Raw genomic sequence first — 16,608 nt, 5'->3', positions numbered from 1 at the left:
ATAATATATTGCTGGTATAAGTAATGACAGCACTGCTAAACTGACAAAGATAATACTTGGATTCAACCATTCCGAACAATAATGGAACATGAATTTTCATGTAGTGACCCCACCCCACTCCAACAATATAACAAATGACACAGCAATCACTTAGATGACAAATTGATACTCAAAGAGGTTATTAATAATTTCCTGCACAATAAGTCATATTTTAATATTCATTATTTTTCAAACAAGCCATTCAGATTCATCCTTTATAATTTTTTTTCAAAACTGAATTGGGAATTACCTATTCCCCTTAACCTCACTGTCAATGGTAAATTTTCCCCTTAACCTCACTGTCAATGGTAAATTTTCCCCTTAACCTCACTGTCAATGGTAAATTTTCCCCTTAACCTCACTATCAATGGTAAATTTTCCCCTTAACCTCACTGTCAATGGTAAATTTTCCCCTTAACCTCACTGTCAATGGTAAATTTTCCCCTTAACCTCACTATCAATGGTAAATTTTCCCCTTAACCTCACTGTCAATGGTAAAGGAGTAGGTTCAGTAAGACCCCTTTTTGGCCCCAAAATATAGCAGTTTTACAAAATTGTTAAAATGTAATCTTTAAGCTATTTATTGTAAAGAAGAATGCTTCTGCTACATATATATGGGCTGTTTTTTACAATACAATGCACATATATCGGGTACTAACATCATTAAGTCATGCTAAATTACTGAAATCTTCAAAATTTTAGCATTTTAGTTAAATTTTAGACGGTTTTCGTCTTAAATGAAAGTGGCCGCATTCGTGTTCATTCATAATATTGAAATGTAAGTTGCATTTGATGATAATACATAATATATATAAAGGTTGAGGATGAACACGGATGCGGCCACTTTCATTTTTGACAAAAACCATCTGAAAAGTGACGTTTTTTGGCATATTTGATAGATTTTTCATATTTAAGCTTGAATCGGCGCGTTTTTTAATGACTAAATCAGTTAGAATCTTTCACATAAACTAATCGAGTCAATTGAAATAGACACTTCAGTGTTTAAAAAGTGTCTAAAATCTTTCGTAAGCTGAACTTGAAATTTGAGGCCAAAATCGGCCCTTACCGGACCTATTCTTGGGAGTATGGTACAGGTTAAGATAAAAAGGAGAAAAAAGATTTTTTAAGCAATGATAAGTCTTTCAGATTTAGATAACATGTTAAAAGAGTTCATTTCCTACTTATAGGTTTTATCTAATGATTACTAAAAGGAATGTCTTAATTTTCAGACTGGTGGATTTTTACATCCCAGTGTGGTACATTGTGCTTGGGCTGTCAAACAATTCTGGAATACAGATACAAAGAAAATACCAGATTCAACAGTAAGTACTGATAATAATGTTAAATAGATATAAGAAGATGTGATATGAGTGCCAATGAGACAACTCTCCATCCAAATCAAAATTTATAAAAGTAAACCATTATAGGTCAAAGTTAACACTATTTCCCAATTTAAAAAACCCCATAGACAATATTTTTGGATATATAATTTTATTTTAAAGTGTCATATAATTAGTGTTTGTAAAAATAAAAAGTGGTACACAAATGTAAAATAACTTGGAGTTATTAAATCTTTGTAAAGAACTGAATTTCCAGAGAATTAAACTGTGTGAAAATAGGGACTTTTCACTTGCTGAAGGGCATCAACTTTCAGGGCTTCCCAATTTGTGAAAAATTTAATCTCACTTCATACCCTGAAAATTTAACTAAATCCGTGAAAATGTCACGGCTTCGAAACAAGCTATTACACATTTCTAAGTTAAAGATGTGGACAGCGGAATTGAAGAAAAAATCTGCATTAGTAGCATCAAATATTGCACATCTAATGTCCATTGAATAGACATACTGTTATATTTGACCTCATTATGGTGTATTGTTATAAGATTGCTGTATCTTAATTTCTAGGAGAGGCTTCGGTGGCCAAGTGGTTTAAGTAGTTCATCTACTGTATCACTAGCCTATCAACACTGAGGGTTGTGAGTTAGAACCCTGCAGGTGACAGGTGCGTTAGACTCCAATCTTAATTGAATTGGATTGACAGTTTTCCTGAGGAAGGTCATGGTTCTCTCAGGGAACATCTGCTTCCTCCATCAATAAAAAAAATCCCTGCCACAATAGCCAAGAGTGCTGAAAGTGGCATTAAACACAATCAATTAATCAATCATCATAAGTTCTATGATTCTGTTTATTTCAGACTGCCTGGGTACACAGTGTATTATTGTAAATAGTATGTAACATTGCTATATCCTAAGTTCTAGGATTCTGTATATTTCAGGCTGCCTGGGTACACAGATATGAAGGTTGTGGGGAATCATTACAGAAGTTACTACCAATTGATGTCATCAACTTTATTGATGAAGTTGTTTTCTCAGAACAGTCAAGGGTAAAGGTAGGTCATAGTTTTAAATGGAAATCATCTGAATTACAAGGAATTGTTGCTCACAATACTTTGTTTTTCAGCATTTTTCAGGCATGTGTTATGCTTTAGATGAAAGCGTTTAGAATGTCTGACTGCATTGATGAAAATATTATATTTTTATGTCATAACAGAGTCTTTTGTCTGAAATTCTTAAAATATATATAAAATGAGATGTGATGATATCTGTCAATGAACCCTACAAGACAAAAAAAAAAATACAAATATAAACAATTCTCTGGTTTAAGCATCCATGAGGAAATAATGTATTTTGTCAGAAAATTTTAAATTGACATTAGTATCGTTTTTTTCTTTGTAAATATTGAGTCTTGATTTTGCTATAAAGTATGAACTCTTAAGCTAATTTTTGAACTCCAGAACAGTCAAGTTTTAAGTGAAGGCTCTTTTCCTTTAATATATTGGCTCTTTCTAGTTTTTCATGATATTTTTTTCTCATGCACATCAACCAATATCTTGTTTCTATACTAGTCATCCAAAGAAACGATACATGGTAATGTATTTTCCTTATATAATGAAATTGGATACACTGTACCAAGGTAAATAATTGCCCAATTGGTCTAATATTTACAGAGTGTTATTTTCTTATCAAAACCATTAATTTAAGGCAAATATGCCAATTTTTTTTGTTTGCAATTTTTGTTATTTCAAAAATCGTATTTTCAACCAAAAATTCAAAAAATCGATATTAGAACTTAAAACTTTAAACTTAAACATGGTCTGCTTAAAATTTTGAATGCCTTTGCAGATATTTGAATACTTAATTCTCATCTTCGAAGTGCCGACTTTTGTCATCATTTTCCCCAAAATAAATATGACCTCCCCTATGTGCAATAACAGGGTATTTTCTCACTCTCCAATTTGGTCAGATTCTTTTAATCATATGTATTTGCTTTGCAAATGAATGTTTTTCATTGGATATTTTAACAGTTTTTCCTTTTTATTATATTTTATGAAAAATTGGACTTCAAACTTGTGAATCGTTACTTTTGTTAACTAGTATATTATGATCAGGAGACATGTTGGTTTCTTTATCCACATTTAATACTTGAAACATTGATATTTTCAGCTGGAAGTTGAATGTAGACTAGAAATAGTAAAAAGAGCATTAAAATTTACAAGACAACATGGTGGAAAAAAGAAAAAGCAAGATGATTCTGGGTAGGTTTGATGGAAACAAATAAATGATGTATAGATACTGCAAATTCAGAGATTATTGCGAGGTTTTTATTAATGTGAATAATGCGACTCGGTGAATATCGCAATAATAAGAACTGATACCTATATCTGTATGCAGATTTTCCTGAAATCAAAATAATTAATCTCAATTTTTGTCCATTTTTCAAAAATCGCAATAATAAATGCATGCAGTAATTTCTGAATTTACAGTATATATTTTGACTATTGTTAAGTTGGAGGAGGTTATTGTTAGAGATAATGTGTGACATTTTTCCTACTGATTTTTTTTCCAACAGCTGGGTACAACTGAATGTCTGATGACGCCAAACAGATTAAACACAATCATTTTTGCAGATCCATGAAAAAGAAAATAATTTGCCAAAAAATTGCCTTGAAAATCATAAGACACACAGATTCCACACTGTATTAATGTGACACCATAAAATAGACAAAATTTAAGTGTCTCTAGAGGAGAAATTTCCACCCACACTCAATGCGGTGGTAGAATCTATATATGGAATGTTACTAAGGTGCTGCAATAAGGTACTATTTTCTATTTAGGTGCAGGATAAGTTGGGAGGATGCTGCCAACACTCTACAGCAATATCTGAGTCACATAGAAAGATTAAATCATGAAAGTTTCAAATCATTGTCAATGTCTGGTGATGATATGTTGGTGGATTATGCTGCAAAGTTTGATTTGTCAAAGGGAGATAATTTACAGGTATACATTTTCTTCAAAAACTTAGCTGGACCCTTAATTCATTATGAAATAGTTTATTCTAATGCAATTCGTTTGTAAAGATGATTTGGATTTGTTGTCAATAAATATTTGTGGATATCTTGAGGGGATTAATTTACTGGTCTGTAACTAAGGTAGCTGCCATTTTAAATTCTGGAATATTTTGATATGTGATTTCTTCAAAAAATAAACAAGATAGTCACATTTTTCACCCAACCTTTTTTTTGCCAAAATTTATATCAATCTGAACATACACATAGTTGAAAAACATCTGGTGAATAAGTTTGTCGCCAAGATGAGAACAAAGTTTTGCAGAATTTTATTATATTTGACAAAAATTTTAAGCCAAAATAATAATTCAAGTGGAATATTTTGATTAAGTTGGAATGGAGATAAAAATATTGTATTTTAAGCTTGGCTTACATTAACTTGGTTTTACTGTCGCAAATACCCTTTACCTAGCTCAACTATGCGACGAGAGATAAACACAATTTGTGACAATAAAAACTACATTTTACAAAGTCCAAGCTTAAAAAACAATACAGTTATCTCCTAAATGACAAAGTATTCCAGTGATTTTACAAACAATATTTAGTTGTGTCAAATATAATTCAATGTTTAGTTGCAGAAGTTGTACTGTGATATGATAGAGAATGGCTATACCGTGGAGCTCATAGAAGACATTATGGAAGTGTTTACAGTGTCACCATGGACACCACATACAGCACTAAAGGAAGCTGTTAATCACATGATACAGTTACTAAGGTAAATATATCATCACCATTGATGACACACACAACATTAAAGGAAGCTGTTTGTCACATACATTTACTTATGTAAGAACAGTGTTACCATGGACACCACAGATATACAAAACAACAGCTGACTATTTGTACCCTAATGCAGTTATTTACATAAGTATACATTATAGTATCACGATGGACACCAGGTGCAACATGAGAGGATGGTTCAGTTATTTAGACAAGAACTGTGTTAGAAACTGCTAGTAGTCCTTTGTTCATTTATGTATCATTGTCATTTTGCTTAGTTTCTTTTGTTACCTATTCTGACATCGGACTCAGACTTCTTTTGAACCGAGTTTTACTGTGCATATTACTATGTGTATCTTTATTCTACATTGGCTAGAGGTATAGGGGAGGGTTGAGAACTCACAAATCATGTTTAACCCGCCGCATTTTTGCGCCTGTCCCAAGTCACGAGCCTCTGGCCTTTGTTAGTCTTGCATGTTTTTAATTTTAGTTCATTTATATGTTTTGGAGTTTAGTGTGACGTCCATTTTCACTGAACTAGTACACAATTTTATTTAGGGGCCAGCTGAGGACCACCTCCGGGTGCGGGATTTTCTCGCTATGTTGAAGACCCATTGGTGGCTTTCGGCTGTTGTCTGCTCTTTGGTCAGGTTGTTGTCTCTTTGACATATTTCCCATTTCCATTCTCAATTTTACCATGGACACCACAAACAGTATGTCAACTGTGGTGTATGTCAATGAGACAGCAACCAAATAACACTAACATTTAAAAACATCTACAGTTGCTTAAATTGTAATGTGAAGGTTATTTAAACACAAAACTATGATTTTCGATTACAGAGATCCAAATGAATTGGACAAAGAAAAGATTCTTGTCAGACTTGAGAAAGTTGTACTTAACGTTGAAGAACATCAAAAGCAAGGGTAAGGTTTGGACTACTGAATCAGTGTCTTAAAAGAGAAGTACACATTTTTTTCAGATTAGAGAGATTATCTTGAAATATGCTTGTTTAAAGTTGAATTCACATGATCGAGAATTGATTTTTTAATTTAAGGAAAAAACATGTAATAAGAACTTAAACTTACAATGATATTGTGGATACTGTGTATTCATTATTATTCTTGGGGTATAAATTTTCATGGATTTTGAAGTTATAGGTGAACCCTTTATTCAGGTATTCATCAAAATATGAATATTGGTTATATAAAGAATTAAACAAACAAAAGAAATCAAGTATCTTTGAAAATATAGTTTTTCTCAATCCACAAAAATGTTGATCCATGGAAATAAATGAATCTCTAGTAAGAAGTACTTGTATAGCATAAATATTCATTATGCAACAGTCCTATGAAATACTGGGCAAAAATGATTTCAAAATCAATCCTGGATTCATCTTTGAGTCGAAAGTTACACCAATCATCCATTTCCCTTCCAGTGGCTTAAAATTTTCAACAAACAGCCATATAGAGACCATCTTTTTATAACCAAATCAAGATACCCACTTGGAACAAGTGGAATACTATGATATATATTGATACAGCTATTACCATCTTTTTTAGGCTGAAATTCACATATGGAATGGTTTAAGTAAGGATTTTTACCAAGAAATATTTTGTTACATGTATTACATACCTCGACTCTTTATATTTCAGGGGGAATCTTGTCTCTTCAGAAGATGTTATGGTTTTATTGAGACCATTCTGTTCAGATGACAGGGTAGCAGTTCAACCAAGACTAGATGTCTTGCATATGGTGGAAAAGGTAAATTTTTTAGTTTTTACAGTTTAAATGTGTTATTTAATCTTTTTTTTTTGTTAAATTGGAGTCAGGCATCAAACCATTATTTGAAATGAAAATACAAAATGTATCAAGATTTGTTTGTGAATTTATTGTTGCCTTCAATGAACAGGTTAAATGTACAGTGAATAATTAAGAGTTCAATTGATTGTTGTTTGCCTAGTATCCTCTAGCTAATATTTTGTTCAAACTTGGGACAATAAAATATGTAAATGTACAATACTATTCTTTTATATACTTTTATATTAGCTGGGATCTTACCTTCAAAAAGTAGACACTTATCATACCTGGATGTATTACTTATATTTCTAAACCAGTTTAGTTCAATAACATTAATGTTACTGATTTTGCTGCAGCAGATGCAAATTTCGACAATGAATGTCTCTTCAGTGATGCTTGAGGACAAAATATCTGAAAAACCAAAAGTTTTGATTTTCAAAAGGACAAATGGATCAGACACAAGTTTTGCAACTTAGTAACATCTTCTCCAATACATGCATATATGTAAGAATTGAATGCTTCTTTTTGTAAATTCATTGGGGTGTAAAAGCATTGACAGAAGTACATTTTATATGAAGCGCTTCAGCGCTTCATTCTAAAAATGTCCGCACAGTCAACGCTTTTACACCCAAAGAAGCATTCAATACTTATAATTACATTTTTCTACTAGGATCATTAAAACACGATTTCTATCAAGTTTTTCTTTTATTTATCTGTGCACTTTATTGTGGAAGCATGTGTCATCATGAATGTTACATTTCATTTTGAAATGAAGGTTAATTTCAGAATGACATGAGATTGCTATTAGCCAATCAAAATAATGTATTATAATGAAACATACATGTAATGTAATTATATATAAGCATAAATGAATATTACGTATTCAACACTAGTGGTTTTAGAAAAAAATTTTTGGAAACCTTTTTTTATAGAAACAAGTTTTATATTAACTTTTCATTAGGATATTTACCATAAGTTACTGTACATTTTCACATAATGTAATCGTGCCAAACATTCTGTGAATGCGTTTATTTATTTCTAGAGTTTCCAGTTAAGTGAGGAAGATTTAGTTTTGTTGACATTATACAGAACTGAGGCTGTTGTCAAGGCAACATGGTCTGACATACAGGTATTTTATAAGGAGACATTAAAAGTACATATACTTGTTTATCATATCTGCATCACATCAGGGTCTTTGCATGTAGATTGACAATCACCACATTGTCCTATAGCATTAATTTGCTTTAAAGAAGACTCTTGTCATAGATACAAATCATAATTCCTATTTATCAATCCTTCTGAAAGATTGGTTGTTACAACTGCATCACAATGTATTGAGGTTTTTAGATTTATATTTTAAAAATAGCTTTTCTATCTGCTGTTTTCTGTCTCCCTTTGAAAATGCATTCAATTCAAATTGGTTGTAATATAGGTAATATATTTATAGGTTTTTGTTAGAATCAATATTGACTTAGTATTTTTAAAATTCCCTTTACCCGTGAGTTTGATATCATACTTACCCACACAGTTTTTTGTAAGGAGGTTTCAATTTGCGGTATTTTACCCTTTTTAAATAAGACCGATTGCATGTTACATTTTTGGTTATGCATTTGATGATATTGTAAAATATTTAAAAAACAACACAATTTGTAGACTATTTTATTTTGATATTGCAGCTAAAAGAAGGTGATATAAATACAGACAAGGCAAGACACCAGCTGTTTTTACAGTTATTGTCCCAGAGTTCTAATTACAATCATTTTAATTCTATTTGTGACTTACTACAACTATGGCCTCCACTTAAAGCTGCAAATAGCAGGTAAGTGAAATTAAATAGATGCAATATAATGCAACCATAGAAATAAATGCTACATATTCTGCAATCAACCTTTAACCCTTAATTTGCAGGAAATGGGTATAACCCTTTTAAATTGACATGCTTCTGGTACTGAAATAAGTAGTATTGTTTTTGTAAAACCCTAGTTGTGACAACCTACTGTTAACAACCAGCGTCATTTCTTTAAAATAGAAATATTTAGAGTATTCCCTTTATTCTAAAGATAATTTCATGACACATCAGAGTAATACAAGTATCTGATGGTTAGATCTGATGGTTTGAATAGAGGGAAATCCATTTTGGAAATTTTTTATGCAAACATGACGCAATCAAAGTGGCAGACAATGTAGGTTTCAGTTTTGAATATTTTTGGGATTCCAACTCGAAAAATTGATTCTCAGGGTTCGTATCCTATAGAATTTGAAACAATCCACCCTATGGATGTTATTTCTGAATTCAGTATACCGAATTTAGATGTTGAAAACGATATTTTATCAGATATTAGGCATGGAGGATCATTAGTTTCTGATGTTTACATTTCAGGATTTCAGCAGCAAACTATCATGCAATGAACCTACTAGTGGACATTGTGACGTTTTAATTTTCTCAACCTCGATTTTGTACCTCAGCATGATTTTATGTATTGTTTTCTATCCTGATGACGGTGGCCTAGCCACTGAAACATGTCTATCTCAATAAATTACTGGAGCATTCCTTAAAGTGTTGTTGTTACAGGACCTTCTACAAATATCTTGACAGTTGTCTACTAAGTTTTAAAGGTTCGCCTTAATTTGAGTTAACAAGTAAAAAGCAAAATAATTTGTGATGATTTCAAAAATTAACTTTCCATGGACCTTAAAAATAAACTTACATGAACAATGTTAATTAGAAATCAACTTAATTGTTTCTTTTCATATTTGACCTGTTTCTTCTCTCAAAAATAATTTCTCACATCTGCTGTTCCCAGTACAGGTAACCATTACCTAATATGGTCAAACCATACATGGCTTCAGATTGACTAAGCAATGTGCTCCAAAAAACATTAAAGTTTTGTACATCTATCTCTTGTGGAATCTGCCTTAAATTGTGAATGAAATTCCTTTTACTACAATTTATTGATCCTTATTTTATTCAGTACCACAGAAAAAGTTTCTGTGTTTTTCATAGTGCATAAAGGGTTCAGCTATACATGTATATATTGATGGCTTGTTATTTTAATCTCCTTCAAGAAATTTTATTGGGACTATATAACTATCGACAGCATCTAGGTCTGCTTGTACTTACACCTTCTCAGACTGAGCAAAACATACAACCATTTTTTTACTGTCAATTCAGAAAATTTTGCAATGTTTTTGTCATTACAAAAATTGCGATGGAATTGGTTTCGCGAAAAAAAAAAATGTATGAATATTCATGAATCCAGAGTATATTATGATGCTGTAAAGTTAACTGAATACTGACGTTTACTTTTTTTTTTCAGTGACCATGAACAAAATGTTTGGGTAAACATATTTTGTGCCATGATAAACACCTCAGATTATAAGACTGTAGCTTTGGTGGTTACAAAGTACAGAAATATTTGTGATAGTGTCAGTTTGAGTATAAAGGTATGTGTTTTATTTTATGAGACTTAGAAAATGATTTTAAAAGACTATCCTGCTGTAAATAATATTTCTATACAGAATTGGTGTCTAGAAATCTGTTTTGAATTGATCAAATTTGAAATATCTAGGTATTTTGTCATGTCAGGTACTTTTCTAGCTAACTGTACAGTATGAAAAATGCTTATTGTTGAAGGTTGTACAGTGCCCTTTAGTTGTCCTTGTCATTTGGTCCCTGGTGGATAGTTGTCACTTTGACAATCATACCACATCTATTTAATTTAATGAACAGTCTCACTTCCCTTTATCTGGACCCTAGGTCATAAAACTTTACTCAGTCATCGGAGTGCAAAATTTGTGTTCGAAACACCAAATCCAGTATTTTGGATGGTTACATTCTGAGTCTTGAGTACGATAATCGTGCTCTAAATTTTTATTACTGTGAGGCCAGAGAAACTGAACATGTTAGCTGATGTTGCTTAATAGATTTCTTCTTAACAAAGTTTTATACCCTATATGGTGGGTGGTGCATGCTTAGTAGGAGTCTCTTACCCTGTTGACTCACCAGGCCTTGCTCCTTTTGGAGTTCATGTGATTCTCTCAGTTTTGGTTATTTTTTACCTTGATTTGTAACTTTTTAATGGATTTATGAGATTTGCACATGGGTTAAATGCTGTTGTATTTAATGAGGGTGGTGAAGGGTTATTTTTTGTGCAACGTTTTGCCATTTTTATTTCACGTGCAGCCGTGAAAAAGGTTCTTTATTCACCGTGTTTTGTAAAATAGGTAAAAAGATCAATGTGCAAGAAATTTTTAATTGTTTGTTCATCGTGAAATGGCAATTTTATTTCGCCTTCTTCCATTCAGATACCCCCCCCCCCCCCCCCCCCCATTTACGCCCCTCTTTATTTTATACAAGATGATTGTAGTAATAGTTTTGACTAACCAAAAAACCAAAAAGAAATTGAAAAAAGATTTATGAAAACATCACTGAGACTTGTTAAGAATAGTAAAATTTATATGATTTTCCAAAAGATATTATCAAGTGACTTTTAGATTTATGTGAAAAATTGAAACATATTTTATTCCTTTTCAGTGTGTAAGACATGTGTATAACAAGATGATAGAAAAGAAGTACACAATAGAAGGAGTGAAGTTTGTATTACTGTCCACACATAAAGATATGTTGTCTGCTGTTGTCACAGAACTGGCAGCTCTTGATGAGGTATAGTTTATATATTTTTGGTCAGCACTTGGCCATTGTCAATTATATTTGAGAGAGAGGATAATGAATTATATATTTCATCTTCCATACACAATATTGGCTTAGTTTCTTATATGTAAGACTATTACACTTTTTTTGTTTAGGTTGTATTAATGTCCTGTTATGGTTTTTTTTTGTCCTTTAAATAGGAGAAAGGCTATAACAATTATGAAAATAAAAAGGAAACAATTACCTAACATGTACAGTCCACTAGTTTTTTTAGGGACTTCTATATTCACTATGGGGATTTTAAATCTTCTGCTGTTTTTTAATTTCAAATAGTTTCAAAGAAATATGGTAAATTTCCAGCTGTAGATGAACAGCTTTTTAGTTAAAGAAACCTCTAAAAATTACCTGGCTTGCATTCAACTTTATCAAAAAGATGCTAAAAAAAATGGGCATGCAGAATTGTGGACAGATACTGTAAACCAACTTATTTTTGCTGATACTTTATTTCGCGTTTAGCCCTTTCTGGCTGACTTCGTGGCAATTTAATTTTGCAATTTTCAAATTTATTTGATGTAGTTGAATAAGGAAAGATTCACATTTTTAGGCAGTTAAGCTGCCTTATGCTACCACCCTAGATGTGTGTTCTTCCCACTAAATGGTGTAAAAAGTGCTATTGTTATTATCTAACTGGCTAATATGTTATTAATAACTAATTGGGCACTTTTTCATACTTTCAATTCTGGAATACAAAAAATATGACCAGAAAAACCTTAATTGATCGTCGAACTACCCAAAACTTTTGAAGTTGCACATAGGAAGTAGTGCTCAATAGAAATCCGTACTTAGTTTATCATCCCATGTGCTTTTGGCTAAGATGTCGAAGAAAAATTGTATGAAATATTTACAATTACAAGTCGTTTACATTTCCCAAATGGCCAAAAGCGCAGGAATATTGTTCATGTACACCAAATCTCTATTTATAGACCAGTTATTTCCTAATGTAAAATGACGACAATATACGGATATCTACATGTACGAACAAACTAGTAAATGTCTCATATACCACAATAATAGAACTGGATACAAACTATACCAACTTATAAGTCCTATACTGTAGTATTAAATAAACTATTGCCAAGTTTGAACTGATGCTGCTTCTAAGAACATGTATACAAGATTCTATTCATTTTTGCTGTCTCACGGATTTATACCAGCACCTCTATCATACTTTGAATCTATATATGTTAACAACAATAGGATAAAAGAAACATTTTATTACGAACTAAGCATTCTAATCTAACAACATATATACATATTTACATAAACAAATTACAACTTGGAAAAACTGGGGACTAACAGCTGTTTGACACTTTAGAAATTAAAATTGAGTTATCCCCCTTTTCATATAAATATAAAAATTAAAACTTGGGGGATAAGATACAAAGGCTAATGTGTAGAATTTGTATCGAATTGGCCAAATACAGGTGTGAAGCAGCTGTAGCCCCCAAGTGGAATGGGGAACCTTTGTTGCCAGTACAATTTAACCTAACTTCTGTCTGTCTCTGCTAATTGTTTTTGAGCATTTTTAAGAACATTAGGCGAAGTATGAATGTATCTTGTGTAACAATTAGATGACCATCTACCAAGTGATATAATCTCTATGATAGAGGAAATAAAGTTATATGTAGTAGTCTACCTTGGCAGTAATTTTAACTTACGCAAAACGTAAGGCAAGTATCCCGATGTTTTGAAGTAAGTTTTGTTAATAATGATGTTCTTTTCGTTTAAGAAGATTGTGACTATTTTATTCATTTCAATTAAATGTATGCACATTTAAATTCCTTTCTTTTACTACATGTATATTATCCCTTTTATCACTGACCTTTGCAGGTGTTGTTGTTTTTTTATGAATGTTGTTTTTATGAACGAAAAAGATCCGACAATCGACGTTGATGGGATGTTTTAAGAAATTTTATCTTGTAAACAGCCGCGATCCCCACTCTAAACCATATATATACTTGTATGGGACAATAAAACAAATCAAATGAAAATGATTTGGGGGAGTCCCAAGTGTCACTCCTACCCCTTCTGTTTGAGAACTTGTAAATGGTCGAGATCCCCACCCCTAAACCATATATATTCATGTATGGGACAATATAACAAATCAAATGAAATATAGGGGGAATCCCTGGGGGTCAACCCCACCCCTTCTGTTAAGAACTTGTTAACGGTTGAGATCCCCATCTCTAAACCATACATAGTCTTGTATGGTACAATAAAACAAATAAAATGAAATATAAGGGGAATCCACAGGGGGTCAACCCCACCCCTTCCTGTTTAAGAACTTGTTAACGGTCGAAATCCCCACCCCTAAACCATACATATTCTTGTATGGAACAATAAAACAAATCAAATTAAATATAGGGGAGACCCTGGGGGTCACGCCATCCCCTCCTGTTTGAGAACTTGTAAACGGCTGAGATCCCCACCCCTACACCATATATATTCATGTATGGGACAATAAAACAAATAAAATAAAATATAGGGGATTAGTCCATGGGGGTCACCCCACCCCTCTTCTTTTTGAAAATTTGCAAACGGTCGAGATCCCCACCCGGAAACCATATATATTCTTGTATGGGACATTAAAACAAATCAAATGAAATAAAGGGAGAGTCCCCTGGGGATCAACCCCCACCTTTTGAGAACTTGAAAAAGGTTGAGATCCCCACCCCTAAACCATATATATAATATTCCTGTTCGTCAACTCAAGAATGTTTGAATGACATACAGTCAATCTCCTAGGCGTCACATATGCATATCACTTTACTTGACCAAACCAATTTGTACTGGAATCGGCCCAATTAGGCGACGAATTATAGGAGCTTTGTTTTGGAGACTTCGTAACAGTATCCTGTTACAATTATTTTTTGTTTATTATAGAATTTAGTTGATGCAAGAAATAAGTCTAGGTTGAATTTATTTTAATTATTTTTTGAGTTATGTCTGGGCCTATAAAAATTTTCATTTAAGGCTCATCTTAAAGGAAACATATTTAAGATAAATAAGAAATAACTTTGGAAAATGGTAGGATTGGATAGCGGAAACATTAAGGTACAAACATTTTTTTAACTTGAAATAGCTGAGATAAAAAGTTAAACCAATTGTTCTACAATATTAATCTTAACTTAAGCTTCTGCCACATTTGCCTTGTTTTTTTTTTTAATTAACTGCCTATAGCGCCCCTGGTGCTTTGATTTACATATTTGTGACGATTTATATTCACGTTATTTTCTACTCGTGAAAATAAATCTCTTGCAAAAATTAGTTGGTTTACAGTATTTATTATAATCTGCTTGCATATTGATGGCACATGTACATGTGACAGCTTACTACACAAATCACCTGTAAAAAATGAAAGACCATTTTTTGGTCACTTTATTGTCTTCACAATAGCAAATATACACAATTAGCATTTTATCATATTGTTAAATTCATATGTGTATTTATGTTAATTTTTTGTTATATTCAAGGCAAAAGATGATGAAGAGTTGTTTGATCTCCTGTTAAAGAGAAGTCTTCTGCCACAAATTGTATATACTGTTTACTACAAACCTGTTATTGGTTATCTGTTAGCCAATCAGAATGTGGAGGAACAATCACATGACTATATGTTATTGGAAAAAGTAGCCTATCAGCTGAATGACAATGGATTCAAAGCTGAGGCTGGTTCTTTAATGTTGCAGTCCAGATCAACACATTCAATGCTTCAGACTTTTGGTTCTGCTTTGGGAGCTGTAGGGAAATGGCTCAAACATTAATGTTGTATTATGTTTATTAAAAATAAATATGCTCAAGATTATTCTTTGTTTCCAATGTCTGTGAAAAAATGGTCATTTATTGTCTTGCCTCGACGAAGTGGCAAAGGTGAAGCATTAATTTGCTAAGGTTTGTTATAAGGTCAGTTTAAAGGGAACCACTAATAGTAAGTGAATGATATTTGGTATGCAGTTGTTTTAGTACATGTATTGACGCATCTCATTTCCATGGAGATTATTTGGCCTTGCCCCTCAGTCATGGTCATGAAACTTTTGCATAGTTTACATGTTAAATTTTGTCATTAGGTCAATTTAAGATGAAAGACTAATGGTTAGTCAATGACATTTGGTATGCAGTTAATATAAATAGGCATTGGAACATCTCATTTCCATGGAGATTATCTGGCCCCTCTCCCTCACTCATGGTTCATTGATTTTAAAACTTGCATAGTAAATCCCTTTTAAATCACCTACCTCTCTTTTACATGTTAAATTTTGTGATTAGGTTAAATTTAAGGGAAACCACTGATGATGAGTCAGTGATAAATGGTATACAGTTGTATTAGCATTGGCACATCTAATTTCAATGGAGATTATTTGGTACTGGAACTTCAGTCATAGTTCATTGACTTTGAACGTTTTGCATATTATACATGTTCAAGTATTGCAGTTTTCATTTCAAATTTTGAATTTTGCTATCAAAACTACATTCAGACGAGACATATCTCTGTGTCAACAGTTTATAATAATATTTTTAAGTTTTGTAGAACCAAGATATCAGTAATAAGTATCATATTAGAAAAATTGAAACTTTATAAACTGGTCATACATCAAGGATGTGGGGAAGGTTTGTTTGACTCTAAGGTATATTTTGGTGTATGAATAAGAAAATATTTTCAGACAAACTGTCCAATCCCAGTATTGATAAAACTTGGCTTTTTTGAAATACCAAATATGTAACATTGAAGTCTGGGAGAACATGGTTTATTTACTTGTTGAAATTAGACTTGAAGCTAGCTTTCAGTCATTTGTCTTTTTATTTCCTTTTTTTTGTTTGTTTTTTGGGGAAGGGGGCGGCTTAGTACCAATCTGATGAGTCAAGCCTTTTAAACCTGATTTTTATTATATTTTATGTAATGCTTGTTAATCAGGCTGTGTGTTTTTTTTTTTTTGTTGA

General features: G+C 32.2%; 1 protein-coding gene across 1 annotated transcript in view; it reads left to right on the top strand.

The window, feature by feature from the left end:
• The window catches only part of LOC127735181 (NBAS subunit of NRZ tethering complex-like), a 102,719-nt gene extending 87,244 nt beyond the window's left edge, over positions 1-15,475 (top strand). The window contains exons 48-59 of the mRNA XM_052245280.1: positions 1,269-1,361; positions 2,315-2,428; positions 3,543-3,634; positions 4,214-4,376; positions 5,017-5,159; positions 6,005-6,088; positions 6,818-6,926; positions 8,005-8,091; positions 8,639-8,781; positions 10,280-10,406; positions 11,497-11,625; positions 15,147-15,475. Of these exons, the coding sequence (XP_052101240.1) occupies positions 1,269-1,361; positions 2,315-2,428; positions 3,543-3,634; positions 4,214-4,376; positions 5,017-5,159; positions 6,005-6,088; positions 6,818-6,926; positions 8,005-8,091; positions 8,639-8,781; positions 10,280-10,406; positions 11,497-11,625; positions 15,147-15,434 (1,572 nt within the window). The 3' untranslated portion in view covers positions 15,435-15,475. The remainder of the gene's footprint in view (positions 1-1,268; positions 1,362-2,314; positions 2,429-3,542; positions 3,635-4,213; positions 4,377-5,016; positions 5,160-6,004; positions 6,089-6,817; positions 6,927-8,004; positions 8,092-8,638; positions 8,782-10,279; positions 10,407-11,496; positions 11,626-15,146) is intronic.
• The last annotated feature ends 1,133 nt before the right edge of the window (positions 15,476-16,608 follow it).

This window comes from Mytilus californianus, unplaced genomic scaffold (genome assembly GCF_021869535.1).
Source record: "Mytilus californianus isolate M0D057914Y unplaced genomic scaffold, xbMytCali1.0.p SCAF_3, whole genome shotgun sequence".
In the NCBI taxonomy this organism is placed as follows: domain Eukaryota; kingdom Metazoa; phylum Mollusca; class Bivalvia; order Mytilida; family Mytilidae; genus Mytilus; species Mytilus californianus.
Note: the sequence above shows the minus strand (reverse complement) of the source record. Positions and strands in the feature narration are given on the sequence as shown.